At 55.4% G+C, this 25,683-nt stretch overlaps 2 protein-coding genes across 7 annotated transcripts; one reads left to right on the top strand and one right to left on the bottom strand.

Moving 5' to 3' along the window:
* Nucleotides 1–13,360, top strand: EXTL1 (exostosin like glycosyltransferase 1). Of its 3 annotated transcripts, XM_082423075.1 has the most exons (12): nt 1–2,053; nt 6,897–6,987; nt 7,292–7,399; nt 8,222–8,341; nt 8,866–8,998; nt 9,198–9,304; nt 10,149–10,238; nt 10,959–11,045; nt 11,335–11,495; nt 12,211–12,385; nt 12,541–12,691; nt 13,014–13,360. In XM_082423075.1, the coding sequence occupies exons 1-12, from the start codon at nt 1,281–1,283 to the stop codon at nt 13,040–13,042; spliced, it is 2,025 nt and encodes a 674-aa protein (XP_082279201.1). In that variant the 5' UTR covers nt 1–1,280; the 3' UTR covers nt 13,043–13,360. The 3 variants fall into 3 exon arrangements, with proteins under 3 accessions (XP_082279201.1, XP_082279200.1, XP_082279202.1); XM_082423074.1 differs by having other exon boundaries at nt 3–2,053; nt 12,541–13,095; XM_082423076.1 differs by lacking the exon at nt 10,959–11,045 and having other exon boundaries at nt 3–2,053; nt 12,541–13,095.
* SLC30A2 (solute carrier family 30 member 2) lies at nt 8,454–25,047 on the bottom strand. Of its 4 annotated transcripts, none has more exons than XR_014253025.1 (9): nt 23,367–25,047; nt 22,481–22,698; nt 21,617–21,763; nt 20,792–20,945; nt 19,870–20,044; nt 19,022–19,127; nt 16,869–17,003; nt 16,142–16,380; nt 8,454–8,620 (listed from the first exon to the last, which is right to left on the bottom strand). XR_014253025.1 is itself a non-coding variant. In XM_082423266.1 (8 exons), the coding sequence occupies exons 1-8, from the start codon at nt 23,414–23,416 to the stop codon at nt 16,235–16,237; spliced, it is 1,131 nt and encodes a 376-aa protein (XP_082279392.1). In that variant the 5' UTR covers nt 23,417–25,047; the 3' UTR covers nt 15,054–16,234. The 4 variants fall into 4 exon arrangements, 2 of the variants coding, with proteins under 2 accessions (XP_082279392.1, XP_082279393.1); XR_014253026.1 differs by having other exon boundaries at nt 8,495–8,540; XM_082423266.1 differs by lacking the exon at nt 8,454–8,620 and having other exon boundaries at nt 15,054–16,380.
* Between the last annotated feature and the right edge of the window lie 636 nt (nt 25,048–25,683).

Here is a 25,683-nt window from a genome sequence, read left to right as displayed (position 1 = left end):
AGAGCCTGCCTACCAGCCAGGAGCGGATCCCCCATCTGTGGTGACCAGCGGGAAGCTCTAAGGACTCAGGTCAGGAGCTCCGGGTTCAAACCCCCACCCTGCCGCTCCTTAGCTGGGTCACCGTATGAGATACCATCCCCTCTCTGAGCTTCACCTTCCTCATCCATAGGAAACAACAGTGATAAACTTTGGCCTTGGAAGGTTGATGTGAGAATTCAGAGACAGAGGTTGTGAGAGCTCAAGGCCAACTGTGAGGTGTGGGCCCTGCTGGTTATTATTAATAGCAATCCAGAAAACGGGTTTGGAAGGGGTTAAGTGGAGACCTTGCCTCCCAGCCAGGAGCGAATCAGGGCTGGCAGGGGAGGAGCCAGGCTGCCGCTAGGAAAGAGATCTAGATTGGCCAGATACTGCCCTGAGAGGGGACGCAAGATACCAGCGGGGCTTGGGGACCATGGGGCAGGGACTTGGCACGGGGTCCCTGGCCTCTGCACCCTGATAGCTCCAAGCCAGAGGGTGCAGGACCAGCTACTAGCGTTGGAGGGAGGAGGGGCCGAGCCGCCTGAGCCAGGACAGTGGGAGGGTGGGAGAGGACCAGGACCCAGAGCCCTCCCAGCCCCCCAGGTAGGGGCCACTGGCTGCACTCAGGCCTTGACCTCAGCTGACTCTGAGAGCCCACATGGGATGCAGGGTCTAATTTAAGCACCAGCTGCAGGGCCCACAGCCCAGGAGTGCCTGCCAGTGGGCACAGGTGTGGACAGGCTGCTCAGGGGCTGCTCAGGCAGCGGGAGGATTGGGGAGACCAGCCCTGCTTCCACCCAGCCCTGCACCCTGGCCAAGCCGCCTCCTGCGGGAACGCTCATGGGTCCCCCATGGCCTGGCAGACGGTCCTCCTCTCCGCTGAGGCCAAGGTCAGGGGGTGCAGCCAGGAGGGCAGAAGGACACTGCCTTGCAGTCTGGACAGGGGTTGCATCAGCCTGAGCAGTGCCAGGGGAAGGGGGCCCTGCTGGGAGGGCAAAGGCTGGCTTGGTTGTCCAAAGGCCGAGGAAGCAGAGTCCTGACCGCAGGAAGGCAGGGCCAGAGAGCTGGGTCCTACCTGGCCTCCTGGTGCCTGGCCTGTGACTTGCTGTTTGATCTTACACAGGCAGCCTGCCCTCGATGGGCCTCAGTCTTCCCATCTGTATGATGAGGGTGCTGACCTAGAAGGTTGATCCCAGTCCCAGAGGCCTACACTCAGGCCCCTGCTCCTCCTGCTTCCTGCAGCCCTGGCTGTGGGTGGCCACATGCAGTCGTGGAGACGGAAGTCCCTCTGGCTGGCACTGTTGGCCTCCTGGCTCCTCATCCTGGTGGGAGTCTTCCCCTTTCTCCGCCTGGCAGTGCCCACCAGACCCCGGGCAGGAGCCCCCCAAGGCTGGCCCCATTGGCTGGACGCAGAGCTCCTGCAGAGTTTCGCCAAGCCTGGGGAGCTTCTGGAAGATGGCCCTCAACCTCCTCAAGCTCTCCATGGTGGCAGCTGCAACTGGGGAGCTTGCTTTGACACCTCAAAGTGCAGAGGTGGTGGCCTCAAGGTATTCGTGTACCCAGCGGCTGGACCCGTCTCCGAGACTCACCGCAGGATCCTGGCTTCCATCGAGGGCTCCCGCTACCACACGCTCAGCGCTGCTGAGGCCTGCCTCCTCCTCCTCCTCAGCCCGGACACCCCCACTGGAGAGTGCGACCCAGTGCCCCCGCAGTGGGATGGGGGCAGGAACCATCTGGTCCTCAGTCTCCGCCCAGCCCCTTGCCCCCGGACCTTCCAGCTGGGACAGGCAATGGTGGCCAAGGCCAGTCCCACAGTGGACACCTTCCGGCCCGGCTTTGACGTGGCCCTCCCGCTTCTCCCTGAAGCCCACCCGTTGCGAGGTGGGACACCTGGCCAGCTGCGGCAACACAGTCCCCGCCCCGGGGTGGCCCTGCTAGCCCTGGCAGAGGACAGGGGCACGTGGCACGTGGCAGGAACCGACTTCTCTGCCTGCCCCTGGGATCGGCGCTGTGAGCAGGACCGTGGACCCAAGCAGTAAGTGGAACTTTCCCCTTGGGGGCTGGATGGGAAGGGTATGTGATGGGAGCGAGCCCAGGGGTCAGGGTAGAGGGCAGGATTGAGATGGGCAAACTTAGGCCTCAGCTGCAGCAGGAGGGAATCAGGTTAGACAGCAGAGAACACTACCACCGAGATGGTGATTTGCTGCAAGGGGTGTCCAAGGAAGGTTTTGGAATTCTTCCTTGGGGATCTTTAAAAGCATAAAACATGACTCACTCCTACTTAGTCTTCTTCTTTTATTCCAATCCTTCCTTCCCTAATATTTTATTTAACATAAAACTCTATAGTGCTTACTATGTGCTAAGCACTTTTTATAAATGATTATAATAAAATAATACTAATCTTTATCTTTGAAGTGTTGGTGTACCAGACACTAAAGCTCAGAGAGGTTGAGTAACTTGTCTGAGGCCACCCAGCCAGAAAGCACAGCCAGTATTTTAATCCAGGATTGCCTGGCTCCAAAGCCTTCAGCCTTAGAATTCTGGGTTTTAAGCAAGAGTTTATGATCAATCCTGTCAAATGCCTCAGAGCCATGGTCACAGATGGAAGCTGCTCCTATGTCTAGTTTCTGGGATTAACCTCTCAAGGTAACAGGCTTTGGTTATAGCAAATATGAATTAAGTCAGACCTACAGAAGAATCCCTACCAGTGAGAGTGCCTGAATATATACAAGAGGCATGGGGACCCATGGGGACATGGAGAGCTCACTTAGAAACTTCTCTCTACCTGGGCTAGTTGTGGTGACACACCTCAGGTGGTAAAGCAGTTAACGCCTAAGCACCCTAACCCCTCTGCAACCCCCAGGAGGCCAGCAGTATCCAAAGTCTGGCTGGGCAGACTGGAGGTGGAACCTGTCACTCTAGAATCCTTCCCTTGTCCCCTGTCTCAGGTATCTCCCTGTTCTTTGCTAGAACAACATGGCTTATTCTGAGCTCCACTTCCCTCCCAGGAATTCTTCACGTGGCCAAGCTCCATTTTTGCCTCTGCTTGGGGCTTCTGGGGCTTTTCTCAGCCACAGGGCTCTTGTGGGAATGGAATCTCTCTACCTCCTGAAGGCACATGGCCTCCAGGGAGCCCCGCAGCCAGGGGTAAGAGCAGAACTGCCCCTCAGTCCCCATGGCCCTTCTGCTAGGACCCATCCCTAGCAGGCATCCTCGGCAAATCACCCGAAAAGCTGAGGATCCCCCCAGGTACCTCAAGCTCCAAACTCAGACAGAGCTCACCTTTGGTGACAAGGTTCTCTGCTCACCTCGCCTGGCCTTACTTCTGATTAGGCACTTAGCCATTCTTGGTTACAGGAAGTTCTTCTTTCAGCTGACTTTAGTTATGGCTAAATGCAGTCGGTTACTGGTGAATATGAAAGTCATTTTAGCCTGAACTTCTTTGAGAAACTGAAACTTGGGGAGTGCACACAATAGGTAGTTGCTCACTAAATGTTTACTGATTGAATCCAAATTGGCCAGAGCTGGCCAAGGTTTTCTAACAGGCGTGGGCCACCCTCTGAGGAGCATTTTTGATAAGTGTATTTCCAAGGTGTGATGCCTGAAAGCCTCTAACTGTCCTCTGAATTTCAAGCAGTTCTGTCTTTGGCCTCAACCCCCCTGCAGGCGACAGGACTTGTAATCTCTGGAGTAGCTGGAGCCTCAGTTTCCCTGAAGTGCCAGGCAGCTGCCTGAGCAGCCAGTCAAGTATAGGGACAGAGAGAGAGGGAGGCCCACAGCCACAGGCCAGTGCCCGGACGGTGGCCTGAATAAACAAGTGCTGGCCAGAGAAAGAGGCGATTCAGGTCCCTGCCACCGTCCCACATTCACTCCGCTGGGGGAAGGGGGGAGGGGAGAAAGTGGGCATCTGGGGAGAGCCTGCTCCGCCGCTTTACATAATTCATGGCTAATCCTCTCGAGCACCCTTCAAGGGAGGTGTTATGATCCCCATTTCAGGGAACAGGAAACTGAGGCTCAGAGACATGGAGGCAGCCAGCCAAGGGCCTTGGTGACAAACTCCGTGGTTCACCACAGCCTCCCTCACTGCTCCGATCAGGCGCTCAGAAGCAGCAGAGCTGGGATTAAACCACGCTTCTGGCTCCAAAGCCCATATTTTTCCACCTTCGCTGAACAGTCTCATATTGCTTTAGAATAAGCCTCCACCCGTTTAAATTGTTATTTATTTATTTTTATGAATAGGGAATTCATTCACATGGTACAAAATTCCAAAGGCACAAAAGGGTATACAGTAAAAACTCCCTCCCACCCCTGTCTCCAGCCACCCAGTTTTCCCTCCTGGAGCCAGATACCCTTTCTAGTTTCTCTTGTGTCTTTTGTGAAGTACTCTGGGTGTATATAAACATGTGTATATGCTCTCCCCTGCTTTTTGGGTTTTTTTACATAAATTTAATGCATGTTTTAAGGTCCCCTGGCCTGTCGCCACTGGGCGCACGAGGTGCAGTGCCTAGGGCCCATGATACTTTAGGGGCCCGTGAAAATGTTCTCATTTCTTTGAAAATCAGAAGAAAAAAGTGAACTTCTAAATAGAAGAAAATGCTTTCATATATAATATTAGTATGTTCGTTTTTATACCAACACAGTTATCGAATATAATTTTTATAATATTTTTATGGCTGAGGGACTGCAAAGGCCGAAGTACGCAGGGCACTGGAAGTCGCAATGCAGCCCTGCCTGTGGCCATGGGTGGAGTCACCTTGACAGCAGCCTTGGACACTGAGGCCCCAAGTCCATGCCAAGCACTTTACAGGGTCACAGATCATCAGCAATCACGACGAGATCCATCCCTTCTACAACACACACACACACACACACACACACACACACACACACACGGAGGTGCTCGTCCAGCCTCTGATGGGGAATTCAGCACCTCCCAAGGCCACCCACTGGCTTTTCTCAGCCAGCTCCATTACTAGAATTTGTGCCGAAACTGACCTTTCAGACATTTAGTCCATTGGTCCTGGGTCTCTCCTCTGTTGCACACTGAGCATTCATTCATTTAGCCCCCACTGAGTGCCCATACTCTGCCAGGTGCCCTGCTAGGCCCTGGGGATACTGGATGAGGGAGGCACAGCCCCAGCCCTCAAGTAGCTTGGTCTTATTAGAGAGACAGACAAGTCACTGGTGTGACACACATTGTTAAGCAGAGAGAGGCTGGGCAAGCTGCCTGCCCGGCTCCTCTACTTCAGAGCTGTGTGACCTCTTTAGACCTCAGTTTCCTCATCTGTAAAATGGGATATTAACAGCACATACCTCCCATCTCATAGGGTTGCTGTGAGAATGAAGTGAGTCAATGCATGTAAAGCACCGAGAACAAAGGGCATGCTCAGTAAAGGTTAGCTTGGCTCGTTACTACTGCAGTGCACTTAAGGGCTGTGGGAGCAGAGAGGAGGGAGCCATCTCTGGAGAGACCAAGGAAAGCTTCCCAGAGGAGGTGATATTTGAACTTTATACATTAAGACCAAGTAGGAGGAATTCTTCAGGCTGCAAGGCAGGGAGGGGTGCTCCAGGCTGGGAGAGAAGGAGGTACAAAGACACAGAGGGAACAGTAGACGTTAACGAGGACTGACCGATAGAGTTTATTCAGCAGGCTCTCTGGCTCTGGGTTCTCTGAAGCCTTAAACTTAAGGGTTTTCAGTCCCTTAGGGCTTTCCTGGGGGAGGAGGAGAGGGCTGTGGCTGGCTGGTGCTGTGGCTCTCAATGAGGTAGAGGGTGTCCTGTTTTTAACTTGTAGCTTCTTCCAGAAGAAGCCTGGTGGGACACCTGAGCATCGGGCAAAGAAGGCAGGGTCCTCTGGGAAACCCCTGGGCAGCAGGTCTGGGGTGGTTCAAATAAACTGGGGCCAGGAGTTAGCACACCTTAGTTCTAGTTCCAGCTCTGCCCCAGCCCTTTCTGAGACCCTGAGCCATTCCTCGGGTCTCTCTGAGACTCAGTCTCCCCATCTGTTCAATGAGGGTTAGTCCAGAGGCTAAGTACTCCTAGGATTGCTTCTTGAAGGTTCAGACTCAGGACCAGATAGGCTGTAGCTGAGGAGGGTCCTGGGACCCTCTAGGCCCTATTCAACAGTCCCACTCTGAGCAGGCCTGTGAGCCCTGGAGTCCTGCACACGTGCACACACACACACACACCCCGTAGCCAGGGCATGGGCACTCCTTCCCTGACTGGGCAGTTCCAGGGTGCTGGCTCTGAGGAGGCTGCGACTCCTACCCCTCCCTCCAACAGGCACACACAGCCTGAGTGTGGCCCTGGGGCTGGTGGGGGAGGTGGGAGGAACAGAGGAGGCCTGTCCTCTGGGCCAGGGGGCCTCTGGGCAGCGGCTTCCTGTGTGGTTCCAGGCTGGGGGCCCAGCCCACCTCCTGACAGAAGAGCCTTTCACGGGCCTGGGCTCTGAGGATGGGGAGAGGGCAGGGCACGGAGGCCACTCAGGTGACGGCCGCCCAGAAGTCTCCATGAGGCCAAGAGGTGGGAGGGCAAACGCGTGCTTGCCCAAGTCAGACCAGCCTTGGAAACGTCAGCTCCCACCACCTCCCATTTTTCAAACGAGGGAACCAAGGTCCTAAGAAGAGAAGGGAGGTGTCTAATACCACCAAGGGCAGCGGCAGAGCTAGAGCTGCTACCCCAGCTGTGGGCGAGGGGCAGTGTATGGCTGGGCGTGTGCAAGAGTGTCTGTTAACAAATGAGAACATGGTGGTGGGTTTGTACATTGTGAATTTGGGATTGTTAGTGTGGAGGGCTGGGGGGCCATCAGGGGAGTCAGGGGGGTGAGGGGCAGCTGTCTCAGGTCTCCTGTGTGCAGGGCCCCCTCCTGTGCTCCTTAGGACCCACCCTGGGGCAACGTTACCCAATGCCACCTTCTGCCTCATCCCTGGCCGCAGTCCTGATGCCTTGCACTTCCTTCAAGCCCTGCAGGTACAACCCCGACTTGGGCATCCCCCATCCCTGTCCCCCTACACTCCTGAGCTGGAAGGGCAGTCTGGGCCCAGGCCGATGGGAAGGGCCGGTGAGCTGCCCACTCCTTTACTCTGGGACTCAGATGTGCCTACAGCCATATTCATTGCACCCTCTGCAGAACACCCCCCCACCAAAAAAACCCCACTTTTCTCTCCTCTTTACCCCTTGCCCCCAATGCAGCAGTTGCTGACTTGGAAAAGGGAGGAGGGGTGAGTGTGTGCAGGGTGGGACTGGGCTCCCCAGTGACCTCCCTACCCCCCAGGCTGGCTGCATCCCTGTGCTTCTCAGCCCTCGCTGGGAGCTGCCGTTCTCTGAGGTCATCGATTGGACCAAGGCGGCCATTGTAGCTGACGAGAGGCTCCCACTTCAGGTAGCTCAGGGCCCTACCAATGGGGTGGGGACTAGACCCGGGACATGGGAGGACCCCGGGATCCTGGCCCCAAGGCTGGTCTCGGTCCTCATTCTTATCCCCCATCTATGTATATTGATGATTTTGCGCCCAGCCCCAAGCCTCCGGGGTTCTGAGAGCAAGAACTCAGCCTCTTTCAGCCTCAGTTTCCCCATCTGTACAATGGGATAAGTTAGACCAGATGATCTCCATGGGCTCAACCCCACTGGTCCATGACTGATTAAATACCTAATTTAAAGGAAAGCCATAAAAAATCCAAAATCTGAGTGCCTACATGGAGCTTGGGGTGGGGAAGCAAAATGTAGAGTGACTTTTCCATCTGATGAAACTCATTTTGCCCAGCTCTGAAAAACATATGCATGAGCCTTGAATCCCCTGAGAAGTGAGGATGGTGTAAGAAGTTAACAGGAATAGCCTCCATTCACTGAGCCTCTACAATGTGCTAAGCCCTTAATATGTATCATCTAATTTAATCCTCACAACCACCCTAAGAGGCAAGTACCATTATTGTTCCCACTTTACAGATGAGCTACAGATTAAGTAGCTCATCCACAGTCACACGGTTACTAAGTGGCATTTAAACTCAGCTCTGTGTGACCCCTGAACTCTTGATTGCTAAGTTACCTGGGATTTTGCCAAGGCTGGCAGCTGCCAACCCACCTGGAGAAATGTGGGGAGCAGGCTTCTGCTTCCCAGACCTCCAACCTAGGTTGTCCCCACCCCAGGGTAAGTCAGGGCCGGCCAGGGCCCCATGCCTTCTCCTTTGCTCCCTCTGTGCCCCAGGTCCTGACTGCCCTCCAGGAGATGCCCCTCACACGGGTCCTTGCCCTGCGTCAGCAGACCCAGTTTCTATGGGATGCCTACTTCTCCTCAGTGGAGAAGGTCATCCATACCACTCTGGAGGTGAGGGGGATTCACCTGATGGGGGTTCTGGTGTTTGGCTCTGCCTCATCCCTGCCCCTCTCCATGCCCCTCTCTTCGGACACCTCCTCTGCCCTGGTGTTTGGGCTTGCCTCTTGAAGATGCTTCTGGGATGAATCAGAGACTTGGCTCGGAGCTCTTGGATGAGTTCCTTCTCCAGTCTTGGCCTCAGTTTCCCTATCTGTAGCAGACAGATTTCAAAGCATGTGCCAACTCCAGCTGATGGGCATTGGTTGCCTGGGGCGTATGTTGGGAGGGATTCTGGGTCCGGAAAAAATGTCATGACCTGTTAGTGGTATCTGCCATGAGTGAAGACAGCATCACGGAGTGACCCCCTACCCTGGACTTCTGAACCTTTCAGTCCCCAGCGATCTGGTGTTGCAGATGCTGCCCTCCCCAGATTCCTGAAGGGGGAGGTGTGGGGCTGCACTGGGTCCTCACTTCCTCAGACCCCGCCCATGGCCACACTGGCCGCTCCCTCTGCACAGCCTTCTCTCATTTCACAGATTATTCAGGACCGGATCTTTGGCGCCTCTGCTCACCCCTCGCTACTGTGGAACAGCCCCCCAGGGGCAATCCTGGCCCTGCCCACTTTCTCCCCAAGCCCCTCGGACTTCCCCTTCTACCACCTACAACAGGGTATGCCCTAGGGATGGGACAACTTGAAGTCCCTTCATCAACTCTCCCCAAGTCTCTGCCCCAGCCGCAACCATAGAGCCCCATCAAGCCCCTCCCCAAATCCCCCACATCTTTTCTGGCTCCTCAAGTCCCCAACTCAGGTCATTCTTGGGGGGTTGTGTCCCCTCCCGCCCTAATAGCCTGTGTCTCGTTCCTCCAGGCTCTCGTCCTCTGGGCAGGTTCAGCGCCCTGATTTGGGTGGGGGCTCCAGGCCAGCCCCCCCTGAAGCTCATCCAGGCCGTGGCAGGCTCCCAGCACTGTGCCCAGGTCTGCCCCCTTGCCAGCTGGGGTGCCGGGATCCAGGATGGGGGCAAAACAGGGCAGAGCCCTTGAAGACATCTGGACGCCAAGGACAACCACACATTTTGGGGGGAGGCATGGGAAGGATTTTCAAGTACCATTGCTGCCTTCCTCTTTCAGTCCCAAGTTTCTAGTTCCTTTCCCCCACCTCCATCCCCGCTTCCCTCATGGAAACTGATGAAGCCACCTGAAAAACAGGTGCCTCTTGTGGAGGTTGAAGTAAACATGCATGCATTCGTTTATTCATCCAGCCTTTTCTGAGCACCCTGGGCTTGATCCTGAGGATGCAGAGAAAAAGTAGGAAAGGATTCTGCCCCAGATTCATATTCAGTTAGCATTTCCCAGCACAAAGACTGTCAAATATCACTTCCAGAGAAGCCAGATAGGCTCTTGAGAGTACCTGGAAAGGAGACAAGCAGTTAGCTCAGCCAGGGTGCAGACGGATCATCTTCAAAGATGGGACATTTGAACTAGGCTGGGAATGATAAAGGAGCAGGAGGAAGAGAATGAAAACCTTTGAGAGAAGATGGGGATGGGGCATGGGCTCAGGGCCCAGGCTAGGTGCGGCTTGAGTTCTAATGCTACAGGTAGCTACCTTCGAGTACCACTGGAATTCACGCCTTCCGGAAGATCAGAGGCAAAAACAGGGCAGTCATGAAAGGACCTTGGCTCTAACTAAACTCCTCCCAAACTCACATATACAGCTGCTCTTCCAAACTTCTTCCACCCTGAGAAAGATTACTCCTGGGACACCCCACACACACCCTGGCCTTCTGACCCAGACTTCAGGAACATCCCCTTTTCCTTCCAGATCTTGGTTCTCTGGAGCAGTGAGAAGCCATCCCCAACCAGGTGGCCCAAGACAGCAGTGCCTTTGACAGTCATTGATGGGCACAGGCAGGTAAGAGATGGGGAGGGATGTGGAAGGGTGGGCTCACCCCCGGAAACCTGAGATCTGGGGAGGACATACACAGCGTGATTTACTTGGGCCTGAGCCAAAGCTGGACTTCAAGTTGGGCCTGGAGAAATCAGACCATGGGTTTCAGCTGCAGGCCTAATAGAAATGATTCTCTTCCATCCCTGGCCCTTGTGAATCGTGCTTCCAGAGAACTGGGGTTTTATGAGATGAGGGAAGGCAGAGAGAGTACATCGCTGTCTCGGGTAAGGGATAGAGGGGAAACCTGGGCAGGTGGCAGCATTTTGGGCGGGGGTGAAGGGGTGGCTTCCAAGAACCTGGGTTGGTGTGACACACCTGCTTGCCTGTGCCGTTCTGGGAAAGTCCCTTCATCTCTCCGGACCTGTTTCTTTCAAACGAAGGATGTTTGACAACCCTTCCAGGGTCGAGGTGAACATTTAATGTGACAATAGAGGAATCCTGGAATGTCAAAACTGGAAGGGCCCTAGACACCAATGGCCCCATTTTACCAAAGGGCAAATTGAAGTCCAGAGAGGGAAAATGAGGTCCTCAGGTCAGAGTTCCAGGCAGACTTGCTGTTTTCACTGCTCTCCCTTCTACACCATGTCTGCAGGGGCTCCTGCTTAGCAGATATTCAGATACTCATCATGAGAGCCTGGGGAGGGGTCCTACGGCTGAGTTGCCCTCCGCTCCCTCCCCCTGCAGGTCAGTGACCGCTTCTTCCCGTACAGTGCCCTCAGCACCGATGCCATCCTCAGCCTGGATGCCCAGAGCAGTCTTTCCACAAGTGAGGTGAGGACTCCCAAGAGGAGCTCTGGCAGCCCTCAGATCCCGGGAGCTGGGATGACCAGAGGTCAAGAAGTCCAGCCTCCTGCTTTAGGAGTGTTCAGCTCCTAGCTGCAAAAGCACTGTTTCTAGCTCCCAGTTGGGAAAGTTCCCCTAAGCATCCCCTGAAAATTTTCTAGCTCCCTTCTCCTCTCCCCTGAGTCCCCTCAGCCAGGCTGGCCTCGCCTCCATGTCTCGAGAGGCTCCTGGCTGGGCAGGAAGTCCTTCCTCACACCTTACTTAAACATCTCCCCAGGTGGACTTCGCTTTTGTGGTGTGGCAGAGCTTCCCGGAGCGGATGGTCGGCTTTCTGACGTGGAGCCACTTCTGGGATGAAGCCCGGGATGGCTGGGGCTACACTGCCAAGAGGACCAACGAATTCTCCATGGTTCTCACCTCGGCTGCCTTCTACCATAGGTACAGATGCCAGCCCCGGCGCAGGGCTCAGAGGGCCAGAGAACACTCCTTTGAACCAGGAGCAGGGTGGCGTGGGAGTGGACACAGCAGTCAGCCGAGGGCTCAGAGATCCAGGTTCAAGGCCACTTCCCAGTGCCGTGATGGGCAAACCTCCTCACCTCTCTTGAGGTTCAGTTTCCTTGTCTGTAAAGTGTATTCACCCCACAGGGCTGGTGTGATCATCAAATAACAAAAATACATGAAGTCCTTGGCACACAGTCAACAGATGGCAGCTAGTTGTATTTTAAGTAGAGCCATGCAGAGGACAGGGACAGTGTTTGGATTTTGGGGTGGGTGAATCCACAGCCGTCCTGAAGCTGGTCTTTGGCCTGCCATGTTTGATGGCCTTGGGACTAGCTGATCCTCCCCTCATTCTGGCTCTGGGTTCAGACTTCAGAGCCCAGGGAAGGGGGCCCCAAGGAGCTGTGAGGGAGGGGGCAGGGAGTTCACCGTTGGCTGCAGACAAGCCACAGAGCACAGAGTAGTGGAGAGTGGTGCATACTTGGGGTGGGTGCTCTCTGAGGCAGCCAGGGCTCAGCAGAAAAGGGAGCAGGACTTTCCCAAGAAGCTTAGGAATTGGGGTCAAAGGGAGAGCAAGGTCAGGAGGGAAAAGAATGGGGCCTGGCGGGTGGGTGAATTCGGCTGCAGCCTCTCCCGCTCCTCCCTCCTTACCCAGGTATTACCACACCCTCTTCACCCACTCCCTGCCCAAGGCTCTGAGGACCCTGGCAGATGAGGCACCCACCTGTGTGGATGTCCTGATGAACTTCCTAGTAGCATCCGTCACCAAGTTGCCCCCTATCAAGGTGCCCTATGGGATGTGGCATCAGGAGGCCAGACCTCCTCCACTGGTGAGGATCTAGCGGGGTGGTCGGCACTGGGAGGGCCCCAGCTGGGGAAGGGATTCCCGTTCTAACTCTAACCCTTTTTGCTGCACGAGGCGGGGGTAGGGTGGGGTTCCGAGGACAGAGAAGCCCTCCAACGCATTTCTCCCCGCCCCCCTTAGGAGCCTGGGGGTCCGGGGCTCAGGCAGGAGCAGCAGCCCGCAGCCCAGAACTGCATCAACCAGATGGCGGCAGGGTTCGGCCACATGCCCCTGGTATCTTCTCGCCTCCGTCTGGACCCAGTGCTCTTCAAGGACCCGGTGTCCGTGCTGCGTAAGAAATATCGCAGCCTGGAGAAGCCCTAGGAGGGACTCGCTGAGACCCCAGCGGTCGCTGCAACTGCCTCGGGGGAGGGGAGAGGCTCCGCCTCCTCCCTTGCGGTATCTGGAGACCCAATCAAGGCTGCCATTTAGCCAGCACGGCAGTACCCGATTGGCCAACCACCGCCTCGCCCCCCACCCCCCAGCCTAGCCGCTAGTGGCAGTTCCCACGTTCACGTCGCTGGCTCTGGGGCCCTTCCTCTGCCTTCGCAGACCCCTTGCCTGGAATGCCTTTCTCGGCTTCTCTGCCGAGCTGACATCTACTTCTCTTTCAGATCCTTGCCTCCTCCACGAACCTGCCTGACCCCCACCCCCGCCCCGGATCCTCTGCGCTTTCACAGACGGGTGTGTCCCTTAGTCCCGACGCTATTCATGCTGCCTCGCATGGTACACCGTCAGGCCCCAGGACTGACCCGGGAGTCCCGTGAGGGCAGGGCCGTGTCCTCGTCTCTCTGGCCTGGCAGGTACGCCACAAATATTTGACGAACAGATAGATGGAAGAGACATAACTACATGCCTGGCTCTGTGGCGACAGTAGCGGGGGTGTGGACAGGGTGTGCGGAGTGAGACACAAAACTGCACCTCCCACCCCACCCCCTGGGTTTTTAGTCCGGCCGGAAAGCAGCTTCTCGCAGAATCCTGGGTTCTTCTCGCAGAATCCTGGGCGCAATCCTCGCGCCCCAAGAATAGAGCAGAGAAGTCCCGGGGAGCCAGTTTCGGGGCTCCCTTCCCGACCCGGCGGAGCACAGTTGGGGGTGGTATGGGAACGCCGGTGGCCCTGCCGGGCCCGAGCCCCTCGTCTCAGGCACTGCCGTCGTCCTGCATTACCAGCCTGGACCACTAGCGGTCAGCACCGCGCCGCGCTCCCTCCCCGCGGAAAGGGAAGGAAGTTCGAAACGCCCATCGGGTGGGATTAGGGGGAGCGGGGACGTCGAGATTGGTGGTGCGCAGCTTGAAGTCGGAAAACTGGTTGGCCCACACACTTAGGACTAAGAAGGGGCCATTTCTAGGTGGGCTGTGTGGGAGCAAGGGCGGTCCCGAGCGCCCTGGTGGTGAGAGTGGAGAGGGGGAGGGGACGCTGGGTTCTCCTAGGTTCACCCACCTGGAACTGGCATGATCACTTCCGAAATAAAGCGCGTGTCTTTGTCCCTTTGCTCAGGCTATAAATACCTCTACAGCAGCTGCGCGGGGGGAGGGGGACTCAGGTCTCGCCTGGGAGCTGGGGCCACTCTAGAGGAATGGGGATGGTGGGTCCAAACCGGGTCCAGGGTATCCGGTGTTTTTCTGCTTCGATGGCCTCGCAGCTTTGGAAACTCCCGTGACTAGTGACTAGCTCGCTGGCCAGAACATGGTGTCCCCAAGGCCTCCGACGTCCATCCTCCAGTTTGACCTCTGGCCCCTGGATGACTCAGGTCATCCCCAGAGCCAGTCACAGCGTGGGATGCAGAGAAAGCTCTCTTTGGGGAGGTATGGGGCTACTGTATTCTTGAGATGGAGGGGGGACTGGGACCTTAAGGGGAGGGGAGACAGTCTGGCCCTGAGTCAAGGACAGTTGTTGAGGAAGCACACAGCTGCAACCCAGGCAGCCTTCCCAGGGTGGGGAGGACTCCAAGTGCCAGGCCCAGCTGGGGGAAAGAGACACCTTTTCCCTCCCCACTCACAGTTGCAGCACCCAGAACACTGAACTACCTTGGCATGGCCTTGCCTGTGGGCTGCCAGGCCCAGTGGCTCATACTGTACCAATATGCAGCCCAGAGCAGGTCCCCAGCCCCTGCTGTAGGGGGAGGCGTCGGGCTGTGTGACTTTGGGCAAGTGACTCAACCTCTCTGAGCCTCAGTTTTCTCATCTGTAAAAATGCAGGACAGCAATGACTGTCTCTTGAGAGGTGTGTAAGGACTTGGAATATAGCAAAGCCCAGGATCCAGGTTCCTGCAGCCTGCCATGGCTGGGGGGAGGGAGGAATTTGATTCACAAGATTGGGGTGGAGTGGACCTCCACCAGCGGTCACCACACACACACACTTCCAAGCCAGCACAACTTCCCACAGATTTGAAGGGGCCGAAGAACCCTCAAACCTAGATCACAGCCAACCCCGGATGACAGTGCTGGAAAGGCACAAACAGGTCGTTTCACAGATGGGAAGAGAGAGGCTCAGAGGGGAAGGCGAGTGACCAACCCCTCCTCCTCCCGCTGTGGGTCAGGACAGAGTCAAGACAAACCCAGTGCTGCCCCCTGAGGCTGGGAAGCCCACCTGGCCCCTCAGGCCATCCTTCCAGAATGATGCTAAAATTACCCACTCTTCCACAGCCACCATGTGCTCAGCTGACTTTGGTCCCAGTCCTCACAACAACCCTGTGAGGTAGGTGTCAACATTCATAGTCCGCAGACGAGAGAGACGCTGACCTCCCTAAGGGCAGAGACAGACCACTAGATCAGAGCCACCTGATGACTGGGCATGCTGCCTCCTCTGTGACACTGGGGACAGGTGCCCTGGCTTCATCTTGGAAATACAAGCCACCTCCTAATTCAGGAATCTTCACACACACCTCAGGAAGCCAGGGGCTCCTGTTCAGGTTGTACCCTCTTTGTCCTCCATCCCCAAGTTTTGAGCAGGCCAGGCCATACCGGCAACAGAGCTGGCCCAACCATACCCAGTGTCAGGCTCCTCGACCCCCGGACACAATCAGGGCAAGAGGAGTGGCCCGGGGCCTGTGGGGCTGTTTGGGGGGGGACCCAAGCTGAAATCTCTGCCCACTTCCACCCCTCCCGCCAGGACACCTTTGTGTTGGCACAGCTTCCTGGGCGTTGGCGAGGTGGGGGGGGTGGATAAGGAAAGAGGAAACCAGTGGATCCTTACCTAGTCAGAAGCCCCCTACCTCCAGGAAAAGGAAACATTTGGCTCTCAGTGAAATGACTCAGGCACAGATCAGCCTCAGGTGCCCCCTGGCTCCCCATCTCAGGGGGGAGCCGTATGAGTGTGCATGCTCCTCACCACTCCCCAACCCCCATGGCCTCCTTGTAGCGTATTGTTAGAGGCAGAGGAAGGGGGCTCTGTCCCAGGGCTTCTTTACAGAGTCATAAGGCAAAGGCCAGACAGACTGAAAATGGGAAATGAGGCAGGTAGGTGAGGGGACAATGAGTCTCCCCTCTACCACCCCTCACTATGCCCCACTGCCTTTCCAGAGGCTAGTGGTAGGGCGGCATTAGCTGAGGATGAGGCCCAAACCCTGCCCCACCGGGAGCTGGAAGAGCGGGGTCACACCAGCTTTACACCTGCCGAGTTCCCATCCTGGGGCTGGCAGTAGTCAGATGGGGGAGACGGGGAAGAGCCCGTTCCTGGAGTGGGACGAGCCCCCTCCACGCTGAACATGGAGTCAGGAGAGGGCCCTGGTTTATAACCCACCTGGGGTAGGCAGAGTCCTGGCTGGGCCTGGGGGACACTTAGCCCAGCCGTCTGCAGGCCTGTCCATGCCCCAGTTGGCGCCTGGCCAGGCAATCAGTCCGAGGGACCCTGGCATGACTGACAGTCCTTCATGTCCTCAGAGTAGTCCTCTATCTGGATGGTCATGGTGTGGAAGTGGAACTTCCCCTGCAGGCGGGCACTGGCTGCCTTCAGCACAGCCTGGGCATCTGCGTTCCCAGCTGGGGGCAGAGAGGACACACGAGGGCAGGCACCAGAGAACCGATTACTCACTCTTGGGCCCTTAGGAACGATTAGGAGCCCCAGTCTTATATCCTACCCCCAGCAGAACAAGATAGGGGATGATGAACATCAAGAAACCCCCAGACTCACTCCTGTACCAGGCAACCCTCTGGTTCCCATACCTGGCGCAACCCTGAAAGAGCAGGAAAAGCACTGGCTTGAAGGCTAGGAATCTTTCCTCTGCCGCTGATGAGCTGTAAGAGCCTGGGCAAGTGACCTTACCACCCCACACCCCCCAACCTCAGTTTCTTCATCTATAAATGGGACTGTGATGACCAAATGAAATAATGTATGTCAAGTACTCAGCATGGGGTCAGGTCCAATGCATGGGCACTGCAAGCATCTGGGGTCATCTGGACCCATCAGGGATGGCCCCGGGCCTCCCGCTGCCTCTCTCTCACCCACCCCGAGTGTTCCCACTACTCACCGATGGCGACGTGGACAGACAGGATAGGCTGGGCCACAGTCAGTGCCCAGATATGCAGGCTGTGCAGGGCTTCCACCCCCTCCACCGACAGCAGCAGATCCTGCACAGCCGTGAAGTCCATGCCCCTGGGGGTCCCTGAGGATGGCAGGGACGGGCTGAAGGAAAGGGCGCCCTCCCACCCACGCCTGTTCCTGCTCCTCAAATGTCTCCTCACTCAGACCTCCTTGGCCTGATGTAGCCCCCACCTCCCAAATGACCCCCATCATATCATCCTGTTGTATTTTCCTCTTCACACTTAGCACTGTCAGAAATTATCTTATTTGTTAGTTTCTTGCTGTCTCTCCCTCTGAAGTGGAAACTATGCGAGCAGGACAATTGTTTGGTTTACCACCCTATCCTCAGTGCCTAGAACAGTGCCTAGTCCCACAGTATATGCTCTATTTAAAAAATTTGTTTTTATCTTCAGCAAGTGGTGCTGGGAAAGTTGGACAGCTGCATGTAAGTCAATGAAGTTAGAACACACCCTTACACCATGCACAAAAATAAACTCAAAATGGCTTAAAGACTTAAACATAAGACATTGACACCATAAAACTAATAGAAGACAGCATAGGCAAGACATATTCTGACATAAATCGTACCAATGTTTTCTCAGGTCAGTCTCCCAAGGCAACAGAAATAAAAACAAAAATAAACAAATGAGGGCTTCCCTGGTGGCACAGTGGTTGAGAATCCACGTGCCAATGCAGAGGGCACAGGTTCGAGCCCTGGTCTGGGAAGATCCCACATGCCGCAGAGCAACTAAGCCCGTGTGCCACAACTACTGAGCCTGCGCTCTAGAGCCCACGTGCCACAACTACTGAAGCCCGTGCGCCTAGAGCCCGTGCTCCACAACAAGAGAAGCCACCGCAATGAGAAGCTCACGCACCGCAAGGAAGAGTAGCCCCCGCTCGCCACAACTAGAGAAAGCCCGCGTGCAGCAACGAAGACCCAACACAGCCAAAATATAAATTGACTAAAAAACAGAACAAAACAAAAATAAATAAATAAAATAAAATATGGCACAAATGAACCTATCTACAAAACAGAAAGACTCATAGACATAGAGATCAGACTTGTGGTTGCCAAAGTTGGGCGGAGGGAGAGGGATGGACTGGGAGTTTGGGGTTGGTAGGTGCAAACTATCACATGTAGAATGGATAAACAAGGTCCTACTGTATAGCACAGGGAACTATATCTAACCTCCTGGGATAAACCATAATGGAAAAGAATATTAAAAAAGAATGTATACATGTGTATAACTGAGTCACTTTGCTGTACAGCAGAGACTGGCACAACATTGTAAATCAACTATACTTCAAATAAAAAAAATTTTTTTTTAAAGAAGGGAAACTGGGGATCCCTGCACCCGCATGGGGAATCCTCATCATCACTTTTATCTGGGTCAGTCACATTCTTGGAGAAAAAACTCTGACCTGCAGCCAAGCACTCCTGTTGACCCCAAACCAGGATCTAGACCAACCCTGACCACGCAGAGACCTATGACCCAAGATCCTGAGCACAAGCAAGCCGGGTGAATAAGTGTGGTAACTCAGGGCAGACCATCTGCCAGCACTGAGCAGGGCCCAAAGCCCTGCCACGTCCTCTGGAGGTGGGGTCCTCAGAAAGGAAGGCCTGAGCTGGAGTGGCTTCCGCAGTCTTGTCCAACACCAGCTGTCCCTTTCTGATCCCCAGTCTGCCCCCCCCGACCCCACTGTGCAATGAGAAACATAAACCTCACCCCCTAAGGGAAGGCGAGTGGAGACTCAGGAAACATGAGGAAGGTCTGGAGGGCCAGGTGCTAAAGACACCGGCCGGAAGCCCCCTGACTAGGCAGGGAGGACACATCCCAGCAGGGAGGAGGCACCCTTGGGGGTAAGAGGAAGGAAAGGACGACCCAGAGGACATTTCCAGAAACAACCACACCTGAGGGCCCTGCTCAATGCCAAGATCAGCCCGGGGCCCCGGGAGGTTCTCCAACCTATGCCAGGCTCCAGACCATGGCCCCCCGCCAATGTGCTGGGATGCACCCTACACCCAACACACACACACACCTGAACTTATATTAGAGCTGGAGAGCCAAGAGCAAAAAGGGAGCCCCAAGCCCAGGTTACCTTCCATCAGCACCAGGATCACATCTCTCAGGATGGTCAAGGTTGTCCCCAGGACGAGGATGGAGAAGAGGAAGGTGCAGACGGGGTCTATAAACTTGTACTCTGGCTGCAGGAAAAGGGCAAGGCAGAGCTGGGGCTCACCACCCAGCACCTTAGCCTCCCTTCTCTGCTCCCACCCAGCATTAAGTCGGGGAGAGGGGCTCTCTCTGCAGGGTGGGCATGAGCCTCACCCTGACCCTGCCTCCCAGTTCTCTACCTTTCATTCTGTGTCCAAAAGGACAGGCAGGACAGACCACAGTTTAGGATAAGGCACTGCACCTTCCCACCCCTCCTTGCCCAAGGGGCTGAGACATGGACGGAGCTAAATGGAATCTTAGGCACCATCTGGTCCAACATCCCCATTTTATAGATGGGGAAACAGAGGCTCAGTTAGAGCAAGGGACTCACTCCACATCATGCGGCTGGCAAGGGGTGGACCAGGCTTCAAACCCAACACTTGGCTCTTTCCACTACACCACACTGCCTCTATATGATGGGCAATGCCCAGGCAGCATACAGTCCTGGGTTTGAATCTGGCTTCACAACTTACCAGCTGGGTGACGCTGTGCAAGTCACTGAGCCTTTCTGAGCTGCAGAAAACACCACCACCTCCCCTTCAGGGTTGTTATCAAGATCAGAAGTGCTAACACTTAATGGGTGTCGGATAAATGTTCCTTCCCTCTCCTACCCTTTTGCCCAGAGCTGGTAGGGAGCTAGAATCTGGAAAGGGTCCTGTGCAGAGAGAAGCCCCCAGATTATCTACCCTCCCTTCCCCACCCAGCCCACTTCCCTGTGTCCCCAGCTCTAACCTTGAAGTATAAAATAAAGGCTGCCACTAAAACGCCCAAGCTCTGCAGAAAGTCTCCAACCACATGGATAAAGGCAGCTCGGACACTGGGGTTCTCCTGCTGCTGGCTGGTGTCGTGGCTGTGCTCATGGCCATGGCTGTGTCCGTGGCCAGACTGGTGAAGAATCAACCCCATTCTACAGAAGTGGAGACAAGGCCAAGGGGCTCACTGAGGTAGCAGATAGACGCTTCAAATCAGCCAGGTAGAGGCCCCCATCAGGACTGGTCTCCCCAGACTGCATGATCCTTTTGGCCATGTGAGGAGCCCAACCCACATGGCCTTGGTTCAGCGTACCAACAGGAGAAGGGGCTCAGCTCCATCCAATGCCAGGCTGAATCTGGGCACAAAGATGCCCCAGTGCCAAGTCTCAGAGCAGGAAAGCCCCACAAAGGGGCCTTCACCATGTCACAGATGGTGAAGCTGAGGCCCAGAGAAGGAAGTGGCTTGCCCAAGGCCACTGAGCAAAGGTGAGAGAACCCAAAAGAGACCCCGGTGCTCTACACACCCTGCCTCTCACTGAGACCAATTTCAGGCACATCACCTTGAAAAAGGACTTGGATTCTGCCCCTAGGGACACCTGCTCCTGCAAGAACTAAACTCACCCCTCCCCATGACAGGTATGAAGCCTCTCTGGTTATTCACTGACATGTATGGGGTGGGAACTTGATGCTGCCACAGGTTTACAGCTCCCGATGGCCTTGCCCTAGGCCTCAGGCAGGACCCAGGTGTTCCAGGTGCCAGAGCTCAGACCACTAGGGAAATTCTGATCCTGCGACCTACCCTGGAGTGCGGCACCTCCTCCTTCTAATGAGAGCAGGCATGTAGGTATGCGTGTGAGAAGTGGGAGGGGGAAAGACTCACAGGGAACCCAGGCCACACTCACATGACGTTCACGACCACAGCACAGCCCGACGTGATCAGCATGGTCCCCTCCTCGATCTCATAGTCCCCAGAGATCAGCCGTTCCACCGCCAGGTACACCAGTACCCCAGTCACGACCCAGATGGACAGCACAGAGAGTAGGGCGCCCAGGATCTCTGAGGAAGAACCCGGCCCCCACTACCAATCTTAGCATGGGGCTCTAAGGCTAAGGAGCCCTATCCTCCTCCCCACAAAGTCTGGGCCTGGATCCAACTGGGCTCTGCCAGAGGTATGGCTGGTGTGGTTGCACCTTACCCCACCATTCATACATCTGGGAACATCTGAGCTAGAAGAAACTCAAGAAATCATCTGCGTCAACCCTTTCTGTTGAAGCTGACTCATTAAAATATATACCCATTGCTCAGCTGGCAAACTAAGGCTTCCGAGGAACAGAGGCTGGGCCATCTGTCACCAAGAGGAAAATGACAATGCAGCCCAGAGATGAACTTCAGAAGGCTTTGTTGAACTTTCCCTCCCCCTAGAGCTGATCCATGGAGTTATGTGCAGAGTTAATGCACAGTCATTTATTCTTGAAGTCTGATCATTTCATTTCTTAGGAAGGTGGACTCTCCTTCCCTACAGGGTGGGAATTCCCAGAGGAACAGGGGACCAGGGCTCCCCCATCAGACTGGGAGCTCCCAAAGGACAGAAGCCAAGGTTGACATCCTCTTCCCCCACCCAAATCACCCTCCTGGCCTTACTCAGGGACCCAGTGCACCCACCTAAGAACTTAATCTTGACCTACCCCCTCTCCCAACTCCATCCCCATCCCAACCAGGGCCCTTACCAGCTCGCTGCCAGCCGAAGTTCATGGTCTTGGTGGCTGGCCGGGAAGACATCCACAGGGAGAAGAGGCTGATGAGCATGCTGGCAAAGTCAGTGAGCAGGTGGGCTGCGTCTGTCATGATCGCCAAACTATGTGCCAGGTACCCACCTGCAGGGGCAGAGCCAAGAGGATGGAGGGTCCTTATCAGTCCCCCAAGGAGCCAACTTCCCAGAGTGTGTGTGCAGCAGGAAAACCATGAGCTCTGGAGAAAGACAATAGATTCCAGACCTCTGCACCATTAGCTGTATAACCATGGGCAAGTGACTTACTTTCTCTGAGCCTCAACTTCTACCATCTGTGAAATGGGATTAGCAAAATCTACTTAGAGGGTGAATGTGAAAATTGAAGTCAAATTGGGCCTGTAGGGGAATTCCCTGGCGGTGCAGTGGTTAGGACTCCCCGCTTTCACTGCGCCCTCGGCACGGGTTCAATCCCTGGTCGGGGAACTAAGATCCCACAAGCCATATGGCATGGCCAAAACAAAAACAAAAACAAAAAACCAAAATGGGCCTGGAAAGCATAGCAGGCACTCGGTAAATGCTCCTTCCTTCTAGGCATTCAGGTCTTCCCTGACCTACTAGCTGTGTGTGATCTTGGGCAAGTTACTAAACCTTATGGTGCCTCCGTTTCATCATCTGTAAAATAAGGAGACTAACAGCACCCATATGACAGTGCAAGGTTGTTGTGAGGATTACATGAGATAGTGTGCATATAAAATATGGAGCTATTAGTATTAATACTACAGGAACATCCAGGAGAAAAGCCTTTTGGATCATCCAGACTATCCATGTGCCAACTTCATTTAATTAGCAAAAAAGTCCTTACCAATGACTTCCCCAATCATGAACGACAGGCAGAACGCACAGGCCACACAGAGCTGGCGCCAGGCCCTCTTCTTCTTGGGGTCGCAGTGACTGCCAGGACTCGTCTGGGCATGACAGTAATGGTTGCTCTTGGTAGCCAGCTCAATGGGCTGCAAGTCCAGGCCAGGTGAAGACAGAGGGATCCAGCCAGCCCCATCCTGCCACAGAGATCTGTAAGACCTGTCCAAGGAGGAAGGGTGAGGGGAGACTCAGCTCTGAGATGGGAGCAAAGAGGGCTGACTCCAGTCTTACCTCTCTGCGGGGCCTGATTGTTCCCATGTGCCCATTTGGAAGAAGAGCTTAAGGACACTCCAAGCTCGACAGACTCTGAGGAGTGACCAGAAGCCCCTCTTTGCAGGGGGTGCTGGGGAACGACCAGTCCAGGAGTCTTGGCTCCGTGTGTTCCCTCCTCCCCCATCCCTCCCAGGGCCTGGAGGAGGCAAAGACCTTGGGAACTGGCCAAGGGGCTGGGCCAGTCCAGCCGAGCGCGGAGAAGGAGCAGAGCTTACACTCAGGGAGAAGAGCAGATCTCCCCCTCTCACGGTCTGGGGACACCGGGCCTCCCAGGGCGGGGCTGCCCCCGGGCAAAGTGCTGGCCCCGGGGCAAGGCTCCAGGCACGCACTCCCCACTAACCCGCAGGGGTCAGGATCTGTGCTCAGCCACAAGAGGGGAGGGATGATCCCCGTGCCCAGGCTCCATTTCCCCTTTCCTTCCTTCACCTCACCCCACCCCTCCTGTGTGGTCCCAGTTCAAGCCGCCGTCAAAACCAACCACTGGCAGGATAGCAAATGAGGAGGTGGGTCTGATGCCACTCAAATTCCCGCCCCTCCCCAGGCTCTCGCCTTACCCGGCTCCAAGCCTGGCGTCCAACAGATGCTTCCTCTCGGTGGCCTCCATGCGGCCCCGCGCGCCCTGCCGTGTGCTCCCTGGAAGTTGCGCGCGGGACGCTCCGCGGCGCGCACTCACCTGCCGGGAGGGCCCTGCGCGCCTTTCCCGCCGCCCCGGCGCGTGCGCCCCTCGCCCGCCCGCTCTGCCGCGAGTTCGCTCCCGCCTGGCCGTGCCGAGGCCGCCGAGGGGTCGTCCCGCTGTCGCTACCGCTGCTGCCCCCACTACGCCAGCCGTGGCGCCCCGCTCCCGCTGGCTTTATCCGGTCCCCGCTACCCCGTGTGAAGCGGCGCGTCGTGTGCAAAAGCCCGCAGGGAAGGGGGAGGGGGCAGCTGGCGGCAAAGGGCCCCGGCATTGACCCCTAGCACCCCGTCCCCTGCGCCCCCAGGGCCCAAGGAGCCCACCTGGCCTGCGACAGAAAGCCTAACCGCTCCCGCCCCGCTCTGCTGCTTGGTGTTTCCGAGTTGGGACTAGTCTGCGCCCGCCTTCCCCCGCTCGGGGCCGGCTGTGTCCCACAGAGAAGTTCTCGGGCCCCGGCTTGTAGAAATCCGCTTTGGGTCCCCTGAGAGCAGGAATGTGGCTCCTAAACTCAGAATAAGGGCTCCTGAGGCTGGGGTTGTGTCTTCCCCTCAGGAGACCACTGATCGGTTTCCACTCTCAGGCTGCAGACGCCAGAGCCCCCCATGTTCTTCCGCTCAGGCCAGGGGGCGCCTGCGGGCGGGGCATGCCTGCCCTCAGGCTGGGGCAGTAGCCCTCCTTAGGACTGGTTGGCACTGACTAATCCATCCTCGCCACTGAAGCAGCGCCGGTTCCTCCCGTTTTGCGCGCTCGGATTAGATTTGGGGTGGCCGGCTTTATCTCCACCGCTACACGGAGCAGGGTCGCGCTTCAGCAGCAGTCGCCATCTAGACAGAGCTGACACCACTACCACCACACCATCCTTTCTCCACTGCCCCGCAGCAGTTCCCAGGACCCCCAGGAAGGTGCCATGCGTGGTGTTCCTCCGGGAGAAGCCCGCCGGCCCTTCCTGCCGGCTTGGTGCCCCACCCAGTTGAAGCTTCGCCCTCCCCCGGCGGTTGGGTGGGAGGAGGGGCAGGGGCCTATGGCCCCGACACTGGCCTCTGATAGGCCCTCTACATAAAAAGAACTTTGGGCCGGGGACCTCCCTGGCCAGTTACCCCATCATCAAGGGCCCTGGGGACCTTGGCTTGGCTATGGTCCTTCACAGAGACAAGAGACTAGGGTGTGAGCCTCTATCCCACACCACTGGGGACAAGGAGGGGCTCCTTCAGTGTCTCCCCGACAGGAGTCATCTTGTTAGGAAACTAAGTGCAAGGAGCAAGGATGGCAGCGGTATGCCTTCCTAGACTGGGTCCCCACTGAGTGGCTTTCCACCTCCTCTGGACTCTTGAGTGTGGACAACTTTTACCGCAGGCTTCCTGGCTTTCCTGTATACTCTTAGAACCAGCAAGCTCAGCATTAAACCAGGAGGAGGTGTTAGAATGTAGGTTCCAGGTCCCTGCATCAGACTAACTGAATCAGAATCTCTGGATGTGGACACTAGGAATCGGCATATTTACAAATTCTCAGGGGATTTTCTGCACAGTAAAGTCTGAGGACCTCTACATAAGCTTTTATCATCTCAGACATATATTCACCTGATCTCCCCACTAGATTTTAAGCTCTTTGAGAGCTGGGATGTATTTTGTACTTCTATTACAATTTAATTGAGCTCTGAGCACCTACTGAGCACTTAGTTAAATGCCTGTGAATTGGACTGAAATAAAGAAGTATACAAATATAGGGCTGGTCACTTAATCAGATGAGAGTAAGTGAGGTAGGTGCAGTTCACAGGGGTTTCTTGCTGGGCCATCTTAGTCATGTTGCAGTTTCAAACTGCCCTATGCTCAGATTAATCTTATAATTTATTTGAAGGCAAAACATTTATGCTTTAAAAAAGTGTGTCATCTATGTCCCTCTCGTTCCCTTTAATGCAAAGCACATTGTAAATTCTCAATATATGGAGATTTACAAATTGGATCCAGACACATATATTCATTTTATAAAAACTTTTATGCCAAATTTCCCTTAAATTAATACTTTTCTAGGATGCATTTTAATTGATTTGCAAGAGTTTGACTAATTAGTTAAGACTTTGATATACTGAAAAACTGCTCCACTTGTATTCTATTCACAGATCCCCAGAAGGTCCTATGCTAATGACCTAGCAATTTGCAGACCTCAACAATTTTATTCTAAAAATGTAGATTCCCCTATAA

Source organism: Balaenoptera physalus (assembly GCF_965194825.1).
Source record: "Balaenoptera physalus genome assembly, chromosome: 1".
Taxonomy (NCBI): Eukaryota; Metazoa; Chordata; class Mammalia; order Artiodactyla; family Balaenopteridae; genus Balaenoptera; species Balaenoptera physalus.
The sequence above is the reverse complement of the archived record's forward strand: the minus strand, read 5'-3'. Positions and strand labels throughout refer to the sequence as shown.

Excerpts from the sequence above, each read along its gene's own strand:
- EXTL1 (XM_082423074.1), top strand. The coding sequence starts at position 1,281 with ATGCAGTCGTGGAGACGGAAGTCCCTCTGGCTGGCACTGTTGGCCTCC. Across the intron at positions 9,305-10,148 it reads GCTCCCAGCACTGTGCCCAG|ATCTTGGTTCTCTGGAGCAG; the intron begins GTCTGCCCCCTT and ends TTTTCCTTCCAG. Across the intron at positions 12,386-12,540 it reads AGGCCAGACCTCCTCCACTG|GAGCCTGGGGGTCCGGGGCT; the intron begins GTGAGGATCTAG and ends CGCCCCCCTTAG.
- SLC30A2 (XM_082423266.1), bottom strand. The coding sequence starts at position 23,416 with ATGGAGGCCACCGAGAGGAAGCATCTGTTGGACGCCAGGCTTGGAGCC. Across the intron at positions 22,699-23,366 it reads GACGCCAGGCTTGGAGCCGG|GTCTTACAGATCTCTGTGGC; the intron begins GTAAGGCGAGAG and ends CTCCTTGGACAG. Across the intron at positions 17,004-19,021 it reads GATCCTGGTGCTGATGGAAG|GGACCCCCAGGGGCATGGAC; the intron begins GTAACCTGGGCT and ends TGCCATCCTCAG.